This window comes from Natator depressus, chromosome 4 (genome assembly GCF_965152275.1).
Source record: "Natator depressus isolate rNatDep1 chromosome 4, rNatDep2.hap1, whole genome shotgun sequence".
In the NCBI taxonomy this organism is placed as follows: Eukaryota; Metazoa; Chordata; order Testudines; family Cheloniidae; genus Natator; species Natator depressus.
This window is the reverse complement of record NC_134237.1, coordinates 61,080,893-61,099,394: the sequence shown is the minus strand read 5'-3', so window position 1 is coordinate 61,099,394 and position 18,502 is coordinate 61,080,893. Positions and strand designations below refer to the sequence as shown.

Sequence of the window (18,502 nt, the reverse complement as noted above, 5' to 3'; positions counted from 1 at the left end):
ATCTGTCAACACCCACCTGCAGCACCTTCTCTTTCTCTCCAGGCCTCTTCCTTATCTACCACAGGCCTGACTGGGTCACCTGGCCTTCCTCATTATCCCCACTTGGGGAGAGGAGTTGGCTATGTCACAGGCAGGGTGGGCCCACCTCCCTTTAAAGGCACCAGCCACCCTGTGACAGTATTTAATATATGGCTCTGGTAACTCCAAATTGGGCAAACTAGTTTGCTGGAAATTTTTCACACCACCATTTCTCCCTGAGAATTCTTCTCTGCCAAATATAAGACCTGCCCCTGCAAGAGGCAGAGCACCTTGCAGGGCTGGGCTCTTTGCCTGGAGCAACTCACATGATGAATCATTATAACACCTGACCTGTGGTAAAACATTGGTAACTTTTCTTAAGGCCATTCTTAAAAGCCCTTATTCACATGAGGAGGATTGAACTCTTAATCACTGTGAGCCTAATTCAGAGTCCATTGAAGTCAGTGAGAATCTTTCCACTGGCTTCAATGGGCATTGGATCAAGCCCTGGAAACCCTTCATAATATAGCCAGACTCCTTTGGTGATTCTACAGCTACTCTTTGTAGTGATTATACAGTGTGAACACTTAATAGTTATTCCTGTTTTGAAATGTTTTATTAGTATAAGGGATATTCCCTGTACATGTCACGGGAAAATGCTGCTAGAATTAGTAACTATTTTCAAATGGCAAACTCAGTGTAATGGTGCCGCTTGTATATTTGTGGAGGCCTTTTTGCCTGGCAAATTCATAGCAATGTGGGCTATCTAATAATAAATTTGCTTGAGGGTACTAGTTTCAATAATGCTGCAGCATATTTGGCTACTATTTCAATATTTACATACTGCATACTTTAAGCTTACCCTTTACTAATCAAAACTATGCAATACACTTTACAGCATGACCTCAGTATTACAGCTTTCCTTCACCTCTAAGTACATCAACCTGTTTTTAAACAATACTAATTGAATTATTGTAAAAGTGGGTAGATTAATGGATCTACCAGCATAACAAGTACAGTACAAGCAATGCCAATTTTCACATGAACCTCAGTCCACTAGGATTGGGATGAAACCACTAGCATATGCACATGGACCAGTGAACAGCAACAAGATGGTAAAGACTGTCTATCAAAATTGAACAGGACAAACCATTACCGAAAGTCCACACCCTCCTCATCCAATTACCAGTCCCCTGAGCCACCAAATCACCCACATTTTTAATATTACCAATTGAAAAGTCATACCTTATTTAAGTGTAACATTGAGAAAATTTACCATATTGTTTGGAAACCAGTGTACATAATACTTGAAGTCAGGCAATATGATCTAGGGCAATATGATGTACTGTACAAACCTCTGGATGAGGAGCCTGGAGGCCTGGGTTCTATTTCCACCTTTGCCACTGACCTGCTGTGTGACCTTATGCAAGTCACTTTACCTCTTTCTGTGTCTCTGGTTCTCCTCTTATCCCAGTGGTTCTCAATCTGCAGCCCGCTTGTGGCCCAATCGGCACACAGCTGCGTCCCATGTGACATCCTCAGGGCCAGACAGGTGGTATATATACATTGTGTGGATGTGGCCCACACAACACATAGAGAGCTCTGCATATGCGGCCCACGATGGCAAATAGGTTGGGAACCACTACCTTACTCTTTGTCTATCTTGTCTATTTAGATTGCATGCTATTCAGGCCAGGGACTGTCTTTCACTATGTTTGTCCAGTGCCTAGTACAATGGGGCCCTGATCCCAGCTGAAGCCTCTAGGTGCTATGGAATAATCAATAATAATTTGATTTCAAACTAAGCAGACAAATAGCATAATCTTAAAATGATTCTGTTAAAGGACATGTTCACATCAGACCACCTTCATAGAATGTTGTATAGTCAGCCAGGAAATTCAAAACCGTTTAAGGTTCTATTTGGTACCCTAGTTCCACCCATGAGCTTTCAATTGACCTCTACTGAAGTTCTGTGCAAAGATCATGGGAAGAGCTGGATAGAAAATTCGGAATATTCAACATTTAATTAAAAATGGGCAGCACTTTCCTTCAATAATTTTGCTGAAATATTTATCCCCATTTTTGACCAGCTCTAATTGTGAACAATAGTTAGTATAACAGTGATAACTTGGAAATTTTACGCAAACTGTAGGATCTGACCACAGAGGTATTAGCAGTGGTAAATGTGGTGATTTCTTAAGAGACTGGCTGGAAACCAGCCAGTAGCAACAATATCTGGCGAACTCACAAGTGCAGCTGTGGTTGATTTCTTAGCAAGTTAGCGGCATTATAGTAGCAAACTTTTAACTTTTATATTGTGCTTTTCTTTGAAAACAGCTTCCAAGCCAAACAGAAAAAGAACAGCAACATGATTTACGATTTATGTCACCTTTACATTTCTAAAAACAAAAGAAGGGTGTACTTCATTCCTAACTAGGGGAACGTACTAAACTTCAAAAACTACAGTAGACAGACGCTCTCACTTCTTGCCCAAACTGACCCCCAAGATAGGCCTCATTTATTATTGCTCTGAACTTGGATAACAATTTACACCATTACAAAATGTTACCAGATCAGATAACCAGCAGTTTATACCTACTTTACACTAATTTTTCACTCGGGTAAAAGGCTAGACAAATTGTGGTGAAACAGAGACTCAGACTTATGGTCTTCTGAGGTTCATTAGTGCCTTTCCCACCAACCCCTTGCCCCCTCCCCCATAAATCATCCAGGACAATCTGAACAGGGAAAGGTCAGCCCGGTACGCAATAGGGAGAAAAAATAACTTGCCTACTATGCTGTAGAAGATAACAGAGCTGGCAGAGGACTCATATAAGGCTTGACTGTGATCCCATTCAAGTCAATGGAAAAGATTCCAGTGATTAGAATGATGCAGTATCAAGCCCTAAATGAGCCTTGCCTCAAATTGATCCAGAGGGAAAGAGAGAAGGAAATTAAGGGTCTTTCATGCCTTTCTAGCAGCACAGAAAAACTAATGTCTCCAGGTGCCCCTGAACCTGCAACATGGGTCCTTTGAAAATGTGTCCCATTGTGAGGGCAGTTTTCTGTTTGAAAACATATTCCCATTATTAGATTCATTGTCAATGTTAATAATTTACAAAGATGGATGAAGACTTAACATTTGGACAAAAACTGTCTTTAAAAAATGAGAATTTCCACTTTGAATTTTTAAAAAAAATTAAATTACTGATTTCATGTATTTTTATTTCACTTGTAGAGCATAATAGGTTTACACTGCAAAGCACAATGAGACATGACCTAGAACAAATTCATTTTTGCTTAGTACAGAGATCTTAATTAGCACGCATGGCAAGAGACTTGCTATTAGCATGAAGCTTTAGGATCCTGAAAACATAAAGGTATTATTTGCTTTCTTTTGGCTGGAGGAAAGGAACAGTTTGCCATCCATGAGAGACCTTAGAAGTAGCTTAGTCTGCCAAGATCTCATCCTACATTGTTTCTTATATATGTGTCTCTTACATATTTGGTATTTCATACACAAGGTGGACTTTTAATGTATTTTTTGCTGTGGGTCTGCTGAATTCAAAGGTAATTAGAATAAATTATAGTTAAGTGAACAGTTGCTTCTGTCGGATACCCTTTTATCATTTGATTTCTGTACTTGCCGTCCAATTGTGTCCGATCATGAAGCTGAAAATAAAAATAAAACCTTTCTTTGATCAAAAAAAATTATTTAGAGAATAGTTACTTATATTTTGCTTTCAGCTAAATAATTATAAAATATTATCAATATATTTAGGAAAAATGGTGGTACAAATCTGCTAGAAATAAATATTTTATTTTCTGAAGCTGTGCAGGCTTCTCTGTGACATGATATGTACTATACAACCTTGAACAATTTTATTGTTTAAAAGCTTCTGATCTCCCCTTTACAGATCATCTCGTAAACTGAAAACGCAACTGTCTCTCTTCCTATCTAGACTGTGGTCCTGAGAGCATACACTGTGTATATCACCTTAAACACCTCACATAAAACAACATTTCCAAAATCACTCCTAGAAGTTTTTGCACAGTAGCTATTGTTTCTATCGGGATTTTTGCCACCATTGTGCTTCACTATTCCTGGTTTTCCATGGATGCTGTGAAGTAATTTCCAAGGATGGAAAAAATGCTCATCGGACTGACTACACTAGACAAAATAACCTTAATGATGTAATAATGCCCTTAGACATTGGGCATGATTCTGATTTCACTGACAATGGAGTAAATCAAGAGTGAGTAACAAGTAACTGCAGTAAAGTCAATGGAATTACACAAGTGTAAAACTAAAACTAGCATAAGTGGCATCAGGACCTTTGCTTCATACCAAATGCATTCTTTAACATTTAAATGATACAATTACTGACTGATGTATTACCTCAGAGATTATCTGTATCTTTTTTACACTAATCATCTTCCTTTCAGATGGTTCACTGGGGCACATTGTTAAGACATATCAAAAGTATTGATCTACTGAAAAAACCAAAAGACCTGTGTGTATTCTAGATGGTCTGAAGAGATTTTAAACATTCAGTTGGGAAAAAAACATAAATTACCATGAGCCACAAGATGAAATAAAATGGGAATCTGTCCAGAAAGCTGACTTTCTGCGTAAAGTAAATAGGTGTATTTATAGATTTCGGAACTCAGAGTTGCTTCCCAGATCTATGGACTGGAGATGAGAATGTTTAATGTAGACTTTCAAAACAAGATAATCCTAGGAGATACAGTCAACTGTAACAAATTTACAAGCTGCATATTACTACGCCAAATACTAAACATATGATAAAGAATACAAAGCCCGTATTATTTTGCTTCCTTTACACAAGTTGACTGAAAGGAAAGGCTTTCGTAAGCATTTCATTTGTAATAATGATGTATTTCTAGCACTTTTTATCCCAATAGATCTCAAAGCACTGCACAAACTGTGGGCTAAAATATCCCCCTACACAATGAAACCCAGGAGATGGAGCGAGATGATGCAAAAATCTCTGGCTCATATTATGCCATCATTTCTTTTTTTTAGCAGAAATGAACAGGAAGTGCCAGTTAAAAATCAGATCTGCCCTCCACAAGATTCCCCTAATGGAGTTTCCTTCGATGGAGAGTCAACTCCTTAATGTTACGGGTTTGTTATATGAAAAGAATCAGTTTACTCTAAACATTCAGGTTGATGTTAATTAATCTTTGGAATAATATGAATGAAAGAGTTTCATTTATGAATTTAACTGGCTATCCATTAGTGCCACTTAAACCACTATTTGAAAGATAACTCATTAAATGTTAAAAGGGATAATGGGAAAAAAATGGATTCCTCTATTGGCCTTTCAGTAATGAAGATTTCATCCTGAATTATCTTTCAAACACAAATGAAGTCAATTCAGTATCATCTTTTTTACACACTTATGGCTTTTCCAAAACCATTATGATCATGCCTGACTGAATAATTACTATGTCTGCCTTCTGCACTATGGAAACCCATACAATTGTAAGGGTGCCATGAAAAATCAATTTTCCACAACTTTTTGCAGACCTCTGCAGTTAACTATATTAATTATATTAAGCCTGGACATATTTTGTTTTTTTTTAATTAGGTCCTATATTATTCCAAAATAAATATGGACTTTAAGCCTAATCTATAGAGAAAGAGTTTATTCTTTCATCAATGTGCTCTGATAGCAGACAATTAAGAATAATTAACATTGTACGTATGCAGTGCCTTTGATCTTTACAAAGCTATTTACAAATCTTGACTACTGTGTGCAGTTCTGGTGGCCCCAGCTCAAAAAAGATGTATTGGAATTGGAAAAGGTACAGCGCATGAGAGCCAGAATGATGAGGGGTGTGGAACACCTTCCATAAGAAGAGAAATTAAAAAATACTGGGACTGTTTAGCTTAAAAAAAGACAACTAAGGGGGGATATGATGGTGGAGACCTATATAGTCAGGACTGGTGTGGAGAAAGTGAATAAGGGAGTGTTATTTACCCCTTCTCATAACACAAGAACCAGGGGTCACCAAATCAAATTTCTAGACAGCAAGTTTGAAAACAAACACAAGAAAGTACCTCTTCATACAACCCACAGTCAACCTGTGGAACTCATTACTAGGAGATGTTGTGAAGGCCAAAAGTATAAATGGGTTCCAGAAAGAATTAGATAAGTTCATGAAGGATAGGTCGATCAATGGTTATTAGCCAAGATGGTCAGGAACGCAACCCCATGCTCTGGGTGTCCCAAAGCCTCCAACTGCCAGAAGCTGGGACTGGCAGAGACAGGATACTGGGTTAGATGGACCGTTGGTCTGACCCAGTATGACTGTTCTTATGTTCTAGAAGCAAATATTCTTCCTTTAGCTACACGGGTGTATGAACATACGAGACTGGAAGTAGAGAACCTCTTCCGTAGAGTGTAACAGAACAGCAAGTAGAAGACAAGATAAGACATTAGCCCGGACTCAAAAAATTAGTGGTGAGACTCTGCCAAGCTCCACCCACTCATAACTCCTAAATGAGATGCCACTCACAGCAGATTGTGCAGAGCTTCATATTTATTGATTTATTTATTATTATTTATTATTACATAGTGCTAAACATTATAAAAACATATTGTAAAAGGATGGTCCCTGCCCCAAAGGGTTTATAGTCTAGTTAATATGACTGTTCATCTCTTCTTATGGGCTTTAATCAGCAGTGAAACTGTTTACAATGTAATGATATAAACTGTTGTCATTAGGCTTCAGAGTGGATGACCCTCTGTAAATGAACTGGGGCTGTTCATGACTTTGTTACAGCTTTTTTCCAGATTACTTCTTGCAGCCTCAGGCAAACATCATTGCATTGTTCTACATCTGGTTCATTTTTAAAGGTTTTCTTCACTCTTGAAGACAAGTTTTTTAAATTAAGTCTTAGATTCTAGGGGACAAGAGGCATCTACAAGGGAACATTTACCAGTTTGCCATACTGCCACAAAATGGCTAATTTCAAACACTGACAAGCATGATGAGCTTTGGCTGCAAGCATGCACTAAAGGAGAACACATTCTGTTCTCTGGAGCATCAGTAAGGTCTTCTCCAAAGCACATTCCTTCAAGTCTCCCTGAGCCATCTTGATGCTGATACTGCACTCAGACCTATACGCAGTGTGGTTTCAACAAGGCAGAAGGGTGTGTGTGTGTGTGTGTATATATATAGAGAGAGAGACACACACACACCCCCTTCTACCTTGTTGAAACAATATATATATATAAAAGCCTATGTTATAAGATTATTAATAAGGTTGCAAAGCCAAAAACTAAAAAGTTAGGAAATACTTGAATTAAGGTTACCTGTGCAATTCGGCATATGCATTATGACACTGTCTTTAATTACATGATCACATACTATTTTTTCCAAAGGGCCCCTGGTTCATTCAGTGCACAGGACTGATGGTGTTCAATTACTGAGTAGCTATTCGATATTTTGTTTTCCCACATTGTTCAATGTGTGGTTCAGGCCTTACTTTTTTCACAGTATTCAAACACTGCTCTGAATAAAGACTTAGTAATTTCCTCATGGGCCTTTCTATGAGGTCACCACTATAATATAGGAGTGCTTCACAAACATTAATGAATTTATCATCACAACACCACACTTAAGAAAGGCAGTAGGTAGTACTATCCTCATTTGACAAATAGTGAACTCAAGCATAAACAGATTAAGGTCAAAAGTTTCCACTAATTTTGCATGCCCGATTTGAGATGTCTAGGACCTGATTTTTCAGAGTACGTGGCATTATGTAGCACTTTATATGTTCAAAGCCCAGCTCCTGTTGACTTCAGTTGCAGCTCTGAATGCTCAGCACTTCCGCCAATCAGACCGACAGGCAACCTTAATTCTGACATTTCCTGACTTTTGAATCCTTGACTTTGAAACCTTAAAAATGTTGTTTATTTTAACACCCTTTTTGTATGCAATTTCCGAGGTTGTTAAAAAAAACCCTGAAAGCAAAGTGCAGGCTCATACCCTAAGTCTTTAAACTAAACAGCTTCCCCTCCCCCCACCCAACGTTGGGCTGGGGTTTGATTCTCACAGGATTTACCAACACAGAAAAGTTTGGGTTTTTTTTTTTCACAAAGCTTAGCAGATACACCTGTGGTCAATAAATTGATAGTCTGAAATGAACACCCAAACCGATAACAAGGTAGATCAGTATATTCATTTTGTAGGTTGTCACATCTCAAACACTGCAGAATTATTTTATGATTTGCTCTGCTTATTGGAGCATAAAAACAAAGCACTTTTTACTACACTAGAAATTCTCATGAAATGATGTGACTTTCAAAAATCCAATAGGTGCCACATTTAATAACAAAAATTACAATAAAATATTGTTAAGTAGAAAGTTTGTTAGAAGTTGCAACAATTATTTTGTACAACTCTGTGCTACACCAACTTCAAACAGAAAACAGATCAGATTCTCTGGTTCTGAAAAGTGCCTAAGGCAATGGAGGACATTTTCAAAAGCAGAAGTGGCAGTTAGGCACCTAACTCCCATTGAGTTTCAATGCCTAACTTTTAATGGGACTTAGGTACTGTCAAGGTTCCTTCCCCACTCTGAACTCTAGGGTACAGATGTGGGGACCTGCATGAAAACCTCCTAAGCTTACTTTTACCAGCTTAGGTTAAAACTTCCCCAAGGTACAAACTATTTTACCCTTTGCCCTTGGACTTTCGCTGCCACCACCAAACGTCTAACACCGGTATTATTATGATTAGGAAAGAGTTCTTTTGGAAACATCTTTCCCCCCAAAATCCTCCCAAATCTTAGCTCTTTTTTTCTGGGGAAGGTTTGATAAAAATCCTCACCAATTTGCATAGGTGACCACAGACCCAAACCCTTGGATCTTAAGAACAATAAAAAAAGCATTCAGTTTCTTAAAAGAAGAATTTTAATAGAAGAAAAAGTAAAAAAGAATCACCTCTGTAAAATCAGGATGGTAAATACCTTACAGGGTAATCAGATTCAAAACAGAGAATCCCTCTAGGCAAAACCTTAAGTTACAAAAAGACAAAAAGACAGGAATATCCATTCCATTCAGCACATCTTATTTTCTCAGCCATTTAAACAAACAGAATCTAATGCATATCTAGCTAGATTACTTACTAAGTTCTAAGACTCCATTCCTGTTCTGTCCCCGGCAAAAGCATCACACAGACAGACCCAGACCCTTTGTTTCTCCCCCCTCCAGCTTTGAAAGTATCTTGTCTCCTCATTGGTCATTGTGGTCAGGTGCCAGTGAGGTTATCCTAGCTTCTTAACCCTTTACAGGTGAAAGGGTTTTTCCTCTGGCCAGGAGGGATTTTAAAGGCATTTACCCTTCGCTTTATATTTATGACAGGTACCTAACTGCCAGTTGTGCCTCTGAAAATGTTCCCCAATAGTTATGGCACTCTGACACTTCTCTTTATAAGAATCTAGGAGCCAGAGCAAAGGACGGGGTAGACTGGATGAGGATCTGGGAGTGGGGGGAAATGGGGATTGTGTTGGCAAGGAAATTGGGGAAAAGCAGTTGGTGGGTAATAGGAGTGCAAGGGGTGTGGCCCAGAGGGTGTGAGACTAGGACTTGCTGTGCAAGGAGACAGGGAATAGGATCAGAAGCCTAAGTAGCGCAATCTAGGTAAAAATCGGATGTGACAAGGAGCCAGAGTGGGGTAGACACAGGCCTGGAACAGGAACAGGTTGGAAGGGATGAGGCAAAAGAGGTCCAACCTGAGGGAGAATGGGTAGAAGAGTATGAATCCGCTGCAGCAGGGGTTCTTAACCTTTTTCTTTCAAAAGCCCCCCAACATGCTATAAAAATGCCATGGCCTAGCAGGGGACTGGCGGGACTCGAGGCTTCAACCACAGGCGGGCTCTGGATGCCCAATTTGAGACACTGGGATATGATTTGCATAAGTGCTGAACACTCATAGCTGTAATGGAAGTCAATGGGAGCTGAGTTTGAGCATATAAAAATCCATATAATGTTAAGGAGTACTTGTGGCACCTTAGAGACTAACCAATTTATTTGAGCATAAGCTTTCGTGAGCTACAGCTCACTTCATCGGATGCTGCCACAAGTACTCCTTTTCTTTTTGTGAATACAGACTAACACGGCTGCTACTCTGAAACATATAATGTTAAGTACACTGAAAAATCTGATCCTACGGGGTCTCAAATTTGGCACCCAAAATTAGTGGAAACTTCAGACTTCAATCTCTGTCTCAACTCCCTGTCTGTAAAATGGAGGTAATAAAACTCCCTCACTTCCCAAGGGTTTTGTGAAAATAAATTAATTAACGTTTGTGAGGCACTCAGTTAATATAGGTTTCAGAGTAGCAGCCGTGTTAATCTGTATCCGCAAAAAAAGAAAAGGAGTACTTGTGGCACCTTAGAGACTAACAAATGTATTTCAGCATAAGCTTTTGTGAGCTGCAGCTCACTTCATCGGATGCATGCAGTGGAAAATACAGTGGGGAGATTTATATACACAGAAAACATGAAACAATGGGTGTTACCATACACACTGTAACAAGAGTGATCAGGTAAAGTGAGCTATTACCAGCAGGAGAGCAGGGGGGTGGGGAGGGGAACCTTTTGTACTGATAATCAAGGTGGGCCATTTCCAGCAGTTGACAAGAACGTGTGAGGAACAGTGGGGGGGGGAGGGGGCAAATAAACATGGGGAAATAGTTTTACTTTGTGTAATGACCCATCCACTCCCAGCCTTTATTCAAGCCTAAGTTAATTGTATCCAGTTTGTAAATTAATTCCAATTCAGCAGTCTCTCATTGGAGTCTATTTTTGAAGTTTTTTGTTGAAGAATTGCCACTTTTAGGTTTGTAATCGAGTGACCAAAGAGATTGAAGTGTTCTCTAACTGGTTTTTTAATGTTATAAGTTTTGACGTCTGATTTGTGTCCATCTAGGACAATTTAGGACAAAAATTAACCTTAACACTGGCATTTCCTAACTTTTGACTTCTTGACTTTGCAACCTTAATAATGTCCGTGTAGCATAGCTTTGTGTGTGTAATAAATACTGCATTTTGCCTTACTCTTTACTGTTTATGCATTGGTATATATAAAAAAATTGTTGAGTTTTGCAGCTTATTCCTTACCTGAAGTCATTTCTCTGAAGTGTTCACAACTGTTTGTTGTTGAGTAATCATCATATCAATTGTGAGCATTGACTGTTGTGACATGAGGGTGCCCTATCGCCAACCTACTCCTACCTCCACACAATCCATCAGTGGTAGCCAGGTACAGTGCACTTTTCACTAGTATTCACACCCTAGGAGGAATGAAATTTCTCGAGGGCTCCAGTGACAGCACAGATCCTCTGAAGCCCCTCCAGTGAACAGAGAGAAAACTTGCAAGATCAATCTATAGTTCAAATGCTCACGAAGCGATTTGGGGTGGGACTGATTTTTGTTCTGGGTTTGTACAGCACCTAGCACAATGGAGTCCTGGGCCATAACTAGGGATGCTAGGTGCTACTATTACTGCTAATATTAATAAAAATTTACTTTGAACGTTTTTCTTTTCTTCTTTGCTGCTGTGTGCATAGGACTCCTATCAATGTTACTAAGAATTCTCCATTCTGACTGGCATCAGATTAGACCCCTTTTGGTGGAATCCGCAATAATTAACAGTCCATCTAATTTTCAATTCAAACTCCAGTTAAATAACAATATAGCAGTTTTTATGATGGAATTTCAGGCAAAAATATTAGCTATTGGGTGGTATGGTGGCTTTAGAAGTTGGCTGAGAGACAGCACTGAAAATGTGAGACAGTGGCTTTCTCATGGGACAATGGCAGAATGGTAACATCACCACAAAACGCCTCAGGTAAGATGACATCAGTTCACACTGGGAAGTTTTTAAACATTTCTGGAGAGGAGCAGATTGGTTTAAGTCTTAATTTGGGGCTAGTTGTAATTTGGGACTACCATACAAAGGACTATTAAATGAGGAAGAACCACTAATTAGCAGGCAACCCAAACCCTGAGTCTGGGCAAGCAGAGCCCTTGCATCCATTTATTTCCCCACCATACAATAGGTGGGCAAAGAGTGGCAGGGAATGGCTGGAGCCTTGGCTCCATTGCAAATGCTGAGCACTGGGGAAGCAAATTACTATCCCTACTCCCCGGATCAAGGTGGGGAGCTGGGAGGGAACTGTGGTTCCTGGGATCACAGTAACACGCCACCACTTGCTATGTACATATTGTGACACACGCTTGTTCTTAGATTTTCTTTTCTAGGGGGTCTAGTACAGTATCACCAGATGTTTAGCAGCAGCCTTTTGCAATCAGGCCAGGCTTCTACTTCTGGTCTACCATATAGAGTCTTCTATACTCACCAGGTCGTGTAACCTTGTTTTACGGTAGTCTTTAGCACAGAAACAGAAAGAAGGCAGAGATTTCATTTGAATAACTTCCTTCACCTCCAGGCAATACACTTCGCTTAATTTCACAGAGCCAGGTATTTCAAGACCTGCTATCTGGGAAGAGGAACACTTATTCTGCATTAATTTTAAAGGAGACTCTAAAGGATCTTGTTGTTGTGATGAAGAGTTTTGCTGTGTGTTTTAATAAGACATTTAAAATCTCACTCATATTTTTTTGGAAATCTCACTCACTGAAAGTATCACAGATTGGGGGTCAAGCCTGAGCAAAACCCAGATACAGGAGGCCACAGAGGCACCTTTGATTTGTTTAAAGATAATCCAGCTCAAAGCCTAACCACAGTGGTGGAAGCTCAGGATGGACAATAATTTACATATTCCCTACTGGAATTGTCTTTTTAATATGTGCATGTGCCTATCTTTTTAATATGTTTAATGTGTTGACGTTAAACTCTCTTTAATGTAAAATAAAGGACAATAAAGAGCTCATAGGCATTGGTGGTTGTCTGTTTGGCAGTTAGAGTTGCAGTGCACACAAGAAACATATGAAAGACTGTCAAAAACAACAGGATGGCACCGTCTATAGACATCATGCGTTAAATATTCAGTGCAATAAGTAGCAATTCTCATCAACATGATGGAAGTCATAGTACAAATTCCTGTATACCAAGCTGAAAACTCATACCCGAATGTGAAGATTACCCCATGACAGCAAAGGGGTAAATCCCGATGAGCTCATTTGTTTCTAGCAGCGGGTAACTAGAGAAAGGTATAAATGGCCACACCAGATCTGAAATGGTCTTCTACATGTAACAATGACAAAAATAAGGAGTCTGAAATCTATTCTTCTTCTGAGAAGGGGAGAAAAACACCAAAAACCTCTAAATATAAAAAAGAACTAGAGCCCTAAATATCAGTTTATTTAGCATGAAAACCCCTGTATGCAGAATAATACAACGTTGGTCTGCATACAGTGAATCATTTGTTCCATATACAGAGTCAACTTCTTCAGAAGAAATGAATTGAAAAAGTGGACTAAAATGGCAAACATGACAGAGACCATGTAACTTTTAGTGAGCAAAGGAAAATATTATCTAGGAACATGCTTACTTTATTTTAAGGACAATCTGCTGCACCGATGTTCATCGACTTCATGAACACTTTCCCCCATGTGGACATTACTCTCCTATCTCAACATACTCAGCTGAGTCCGTACAGGGAAGGTGGCATGACCCGTTCCAGGAAACTACTGAAAAACCCCAGATTCTGAATTTTATGAGTACCAGGAAGAGAACATTTATAAAACAGAAGTAGAATTAGCTCCCATAAATACTAAGGTGGGGAAGCCAATGGAGGCGCTATAATTTGGGATTATATTCTATCAGACAGATTTCAGACTTTTCGTCTTTTTTCTGCGTTCAACCTCTGATCTTTTTATTTGGGACCTGTCATGTTAGTTCAGTAAAGCAAGGTTCCAGTGTTTCTCTGAAATTGTTTTTTATTATTATTAATATTATTATTTTGTAATTCCAGTTCTTTATTAAAAATCAAGCCAGATTTCCACAGTAATATCAATTTGTAATCTGTCAGATCTCACCAAAACCTACTTCAGTTGCTTTATAAGTTTAGTTTAGTTTCTCTTTGTAGAATCCCTTGTTTCGTAAAAAAGTATGCTATGTTTTAAGTGTCTTCTGTTTTATAGGTGGATACAAAAGTACAGAGCTAATCTTCCTGAGAGTTCCACTGTGCATCATTTGCACGCCTCCTTTTTCAGTAACCCAAATTATGAGGCTGATGGTGGTTGCAAAGAAATGTTGAAGAGGTGTTTGAAGGCCAGGAGTGTAATTGTAATTGTGTCAATGTTTTGATGATAATGGTGTCAGCAAAATGTCACTCTTACAACAGCATCAAAAACTCGAAACATTTTCTCTTCCATTTCTGCAGGCAAAGCTTCATTCAATGGCACATTTGATCTTGATGATTCTAACGAAAACAATGTTCTGCATGTTCTGAGATGAACACAAATCCTTTCCATTTACTACTTAATGACTCTTCACACACAAAAATTAAAATAACACTAAGGAAATTAGAGTGCCAGTTGAAAGAACCATTCCCCCAAGTAACTGAGGTAAACCTAAAAAATCCTACTCCTCATGCAAAATAACACATTGTGCCCATGTATTTAATTCTGGTTTTCATCGGCTTTTCTAAGATCCAGCATTATCACTAAGCCCAGAGTTAAAGAAGAAATGTCTTACAGGGCAAACTTAAAACTATATCATGCATTTATGAATGCAGAATGTCATGCATTTTACCTGTTTTTCCTATGATTTTGGTTAAGTATCAAAGTAACTGTATTTGTGTTAAACAGAGTTTAACAGTTAACATTCGAGTTAAACAGACTTGGGTTCCTCACAACCCAAGCCATACTTCTGTCCAATCCAGCAGTGAAATCATCATTCAATATTTTGACATAATAATTATTTTTTTGTGTTTAATTAAGAAGGTATAAACTACAAATTCCACTTGGATTCCTTCAGGAATTTGCAAGAGATTTAATTGTTGTGTCTACCAAATAGTGACCAGACACCAGAATGTTAGTGGAGTCTTCCCATGTGGTGTCCGAACCCCCTACATACACAATCTCTATTACCTTATCCAAGAGTAAAAATGGGACCACATTCAGGATCCATGAGCAGCAGAGGTCAATTTCATCCCTGGGGCAATTCCATTGAAACCAATGGAGGGAGAATGAGTCAAGCCCCAGCTGAGCTAAAATGAAGCTTACCCTGAATGAATTTGAAAATGCTGTGCTAACCATGTCAGAGCAAGTGGTTACTTTCTGAAGACTGCTCATAGCTACAGGCAGAAGTATACAACTCTGTATAATTAACAGGTTGTATCTGCAATATCCATAAGTCCATGGAAAAGTGTGCAGGCAAGAGGGTGTGTGCAAAACACCCAGTGCTTGTGTACTATTGGGTGAGCATGATCAGAGAAGTCTGCATGTACACCCTGACTTGAACATACATATCAGGTGGTTGGTTTATGCAATTCCTGCTGCACACTTTTGTGGATTGACATTGAAAAATGTAATGCTGCCTTAAGGACCATGTTAACTGCACAGTACCCGGTGGTGGTTGAAAACACTTAACACTTTGTTTACAAACAAATCGCTAAATTTTGAAAAGAACAAAAACAAACACTTTCTCCTTGCACTGTACATATATCGTGTCCTTCACTGCACGTAGCCTAGCTCAGCAGCCGCGCTGTGTGAAAGGAGGGATCGGGCTGCGAGCGGGGATGCGCTGGAGCCCCTGGACTCTCACCCGGGAGCTCAGCCTGGGATCAGCGCTGGAGGCTGCTGGCGCGTTTGTAACATTCCCACGAGCAACTGAGCTCGGATCGGCCCATTCAGGAGGCTGCTGAGTCTGTGGAACCGACCTTGCTCCTTCCTTCCCACGAACCTGAGCGATGCTGCCCAGGAAGCGCCAGCGAGCCGGGAGCTGCCTCTCGCCCCGCGGCCCTGACCCGTGTCCCCCGGGCTGCTGCGGCTGCCTCCGCTCCCTCCCGCCCTGCTCAGGAGCGTGGGAACCAGCCGCGGCTGCCGCTGAGAGTGCCCGGGCGGGGGGATCCCGACGGGGGAAGGGAGCCACGATCCGCACGGGGAAAGATTCCTGCTGCCGCGGGGCCCCCGGGGGGACCCGATGAGGGGCAGGCCAGGGGCGGAGCGGGGCGAACAGCGGGGGGCGCATCTTGCCCCGAGGAGAGGCGGCTCCCGGACAGAGCGAGCGAGGGAGCCGGGGTCTCTCGCAGCGCGCCGGGAGCGGCACTTACTTGATGTCCTCCCAAACCTCCGGGCCGTAATTCCGGATCACCAGCAGCTCCAGGGCGTGATTGACGAATCCGTACTGCGGACACGGAGCGGGGGGGGGGGAGGGGAGAGAGGGGGGTCAGTCACGGGGATGCCAGCAGCGAAGGCGGCGGGGGGGGGGGGGGGAGCAGGCGACAGTAGAGACCGGGGGGGGGGGGGTTGCTCATAGGAGCAGTGCGAGGGCGCAGTCATTTGCTGCGGGCGGGCCGGGGGAAAGAGACCAGCACCCCCTCCCCCGCCCCACATCCCCTGGTGCGTCCTGGGGCCGATCATCCCGCGGGGGAGAAAATCCCCTACCGAGCATCGCCCCCACAGCGGGGCGCCAGCCCCAGCCGCCTCCCCCAGCGCAGCACCCCACGGGCATCTCCCCCCCCCCGCCGCCATCACCCTGGCCTGCCCTCCCCGTCAGCCCCCTGCCCTCCCCTCCACCGTCGCTGCCCCGCGCCCAGCCCATCTCTTGGTTCAGCCTCCCTCCCCACCCCGGGCTATAGCAAGGGCCGTAATCTGAGCAGGCGCCGCGGGACAGGGCCACCCTGAGGAAAGTGCCCCCTGCCGCATCCGCACCCTCCGCCGCCGCGCTCACCATTGCGCCGCCACTCGCTCCCCTCCGCTCGCTGACGCCCCCTCCCCGGCTGCGCTCGGGGACCGTGGCCGCCGCTGCAGCAGAGCTTGAGGAGAGCCTGAGCGCTAGCCACCGCCACCCCCGCTGCGCGCTGACTGCCACCTCCCGACAGCCAATCCGCAGCGCGGCCCAGGGCTGGCTTCCAGTCACAGGCAGAGGAGGGAATTCGGATGCCTCGAGGATGCTGCTCGGCTCGAGCCCCCGAGGGGGAGACAGTGGGAAGCGAAGCGAAGCGCGGCGGTGGGGGGGGGGAGAGCTGTGCTGTGCGGAGTGGGGGAGGGGGGCAGCAGCCGCAGCGAAACCTTTTGCAACGGGTTTCAAATGCTGCTGCGATGTAAACAGCTAAAGGTGGGCAGCAATGGCTGCAACCTGCTGGTATTTTTGGTTACTGTTCTGGGTAGCTGGGGTTACCTGATTGCTTGACTTGTCTTAATAATAGGCCCTTCTACTGATTGGCTTCTTGAGCTCATGAATGGTAAATATTTAACAAGTGTAGTTTCTCTTGCTTCAGTCCTCCCCACAGAATACATTATTAATGCCAGCATACGTGTGCATGAGAGAAATAGAGAGATATGAGAAACAGAATGCATAAGGGCCTGACCGGATTTAAAGAGCTTAAGAACATGTGTTTGGGATGGCTGCATTACTCAGGAGTAGGGCTACAGTTTTGCCACAGAGGTGGGGGAACAGAAATCGTGAATTTGAATAAGGTCAGTGAAGTCTTGGAAAGGGCTGTAAAAACACATTTGATTAGGCCCCCAAAGCAGGTGGTGTTGCAGCCTGGCACATGGGGCACAGCTGCACCAAGTGGCAGACACCCTGAGCAGGGAGCTGGTTTTCTCCCCACATTTCTGCTGTGAAATTTACTAAAAATTTCCATGGCAGGAGTGATAATGCCATGTATGAGTTAATACCCATACATCTTTTATGCCAGCTCACACAGTGATGTATTCTGTGTGTGCCACATGTTATAGAAAAAAAGTATATTGTTAACATAAACACCAAGAAACAGAACCCTCATCCTAAATGTTTCCTAATGTTCTTCTCTGCAGGGCATCATCTGTCACATAGTTCTGATTGTATCAGAAAGATCTTTTAACCGCTTATATTTCCAGATAGGAGACAGTTGGACTGACCTGGCCTGATTTCTGGCTGAGTCAGAAGAATAGCACTGCATTTGTGTTTAGTGTCCTAACAGCTGACACATTATAATAAGAAAGGATACCAAGTGAGACAAATGTGCACGTTAGTTTGAATGCCTTTTGTAATGATCAAGAGGTAATTTTGGCAAAGTTGACTTAAATTTAGCCAAAAATGTAAATTTTGTAAAACTGATGTCTTCAAAAATGACAGACCAATAGAAATGTTTCTGCAATTGTTTTAAATTCCAGTGAAAACCCTTAAAAAACTCTTCAGTGTTTGAAAACCAAATATTGCAGCACTCAGAACCTGAAGGAGAAATTGATTATAAATACAAAGTAATAAGCTTCCACTGATTTTCCTATTTCAAGCCAAGTGAAATGCAAAAGATAAATAGCATCAGT

General features: G+C 41.7%; 1 protein-coding gene across 1 annotated transcript in view; it reads right to left on the bottom strand.

Moving 5' to 3' along the window:
• Positions 1 to 17,093, bottom strand: part of GUCY1B1 (guanylate cyclase 1 soluble subunit beta 1) — a 65,093-nt gene extending 48,000 nt beyond the window's left edge. Inside the window, exons 1-2 of the mRNA XM_074951050.1 lie at positions 16,920 to 17,093; positions 16,300 to 16,373 (exon numbers count right to left, since the gene is read on the bottom strand). Coding sequence (XP_074807151.1) covers positions 16,300 to 16,373; positions 16,920 to 16,922 — 77 coding nt within the window. The 5' untranslated portion in view covers positions 16,923 to 17,093. The remainder of the gene's footprint in view (positions 1 to 16,299; positions 16,374 to 16,919) is intronic.
• Between the last annotated feature and the right edge of the window lie 1,409 nt (positions 17,094 to 18,502).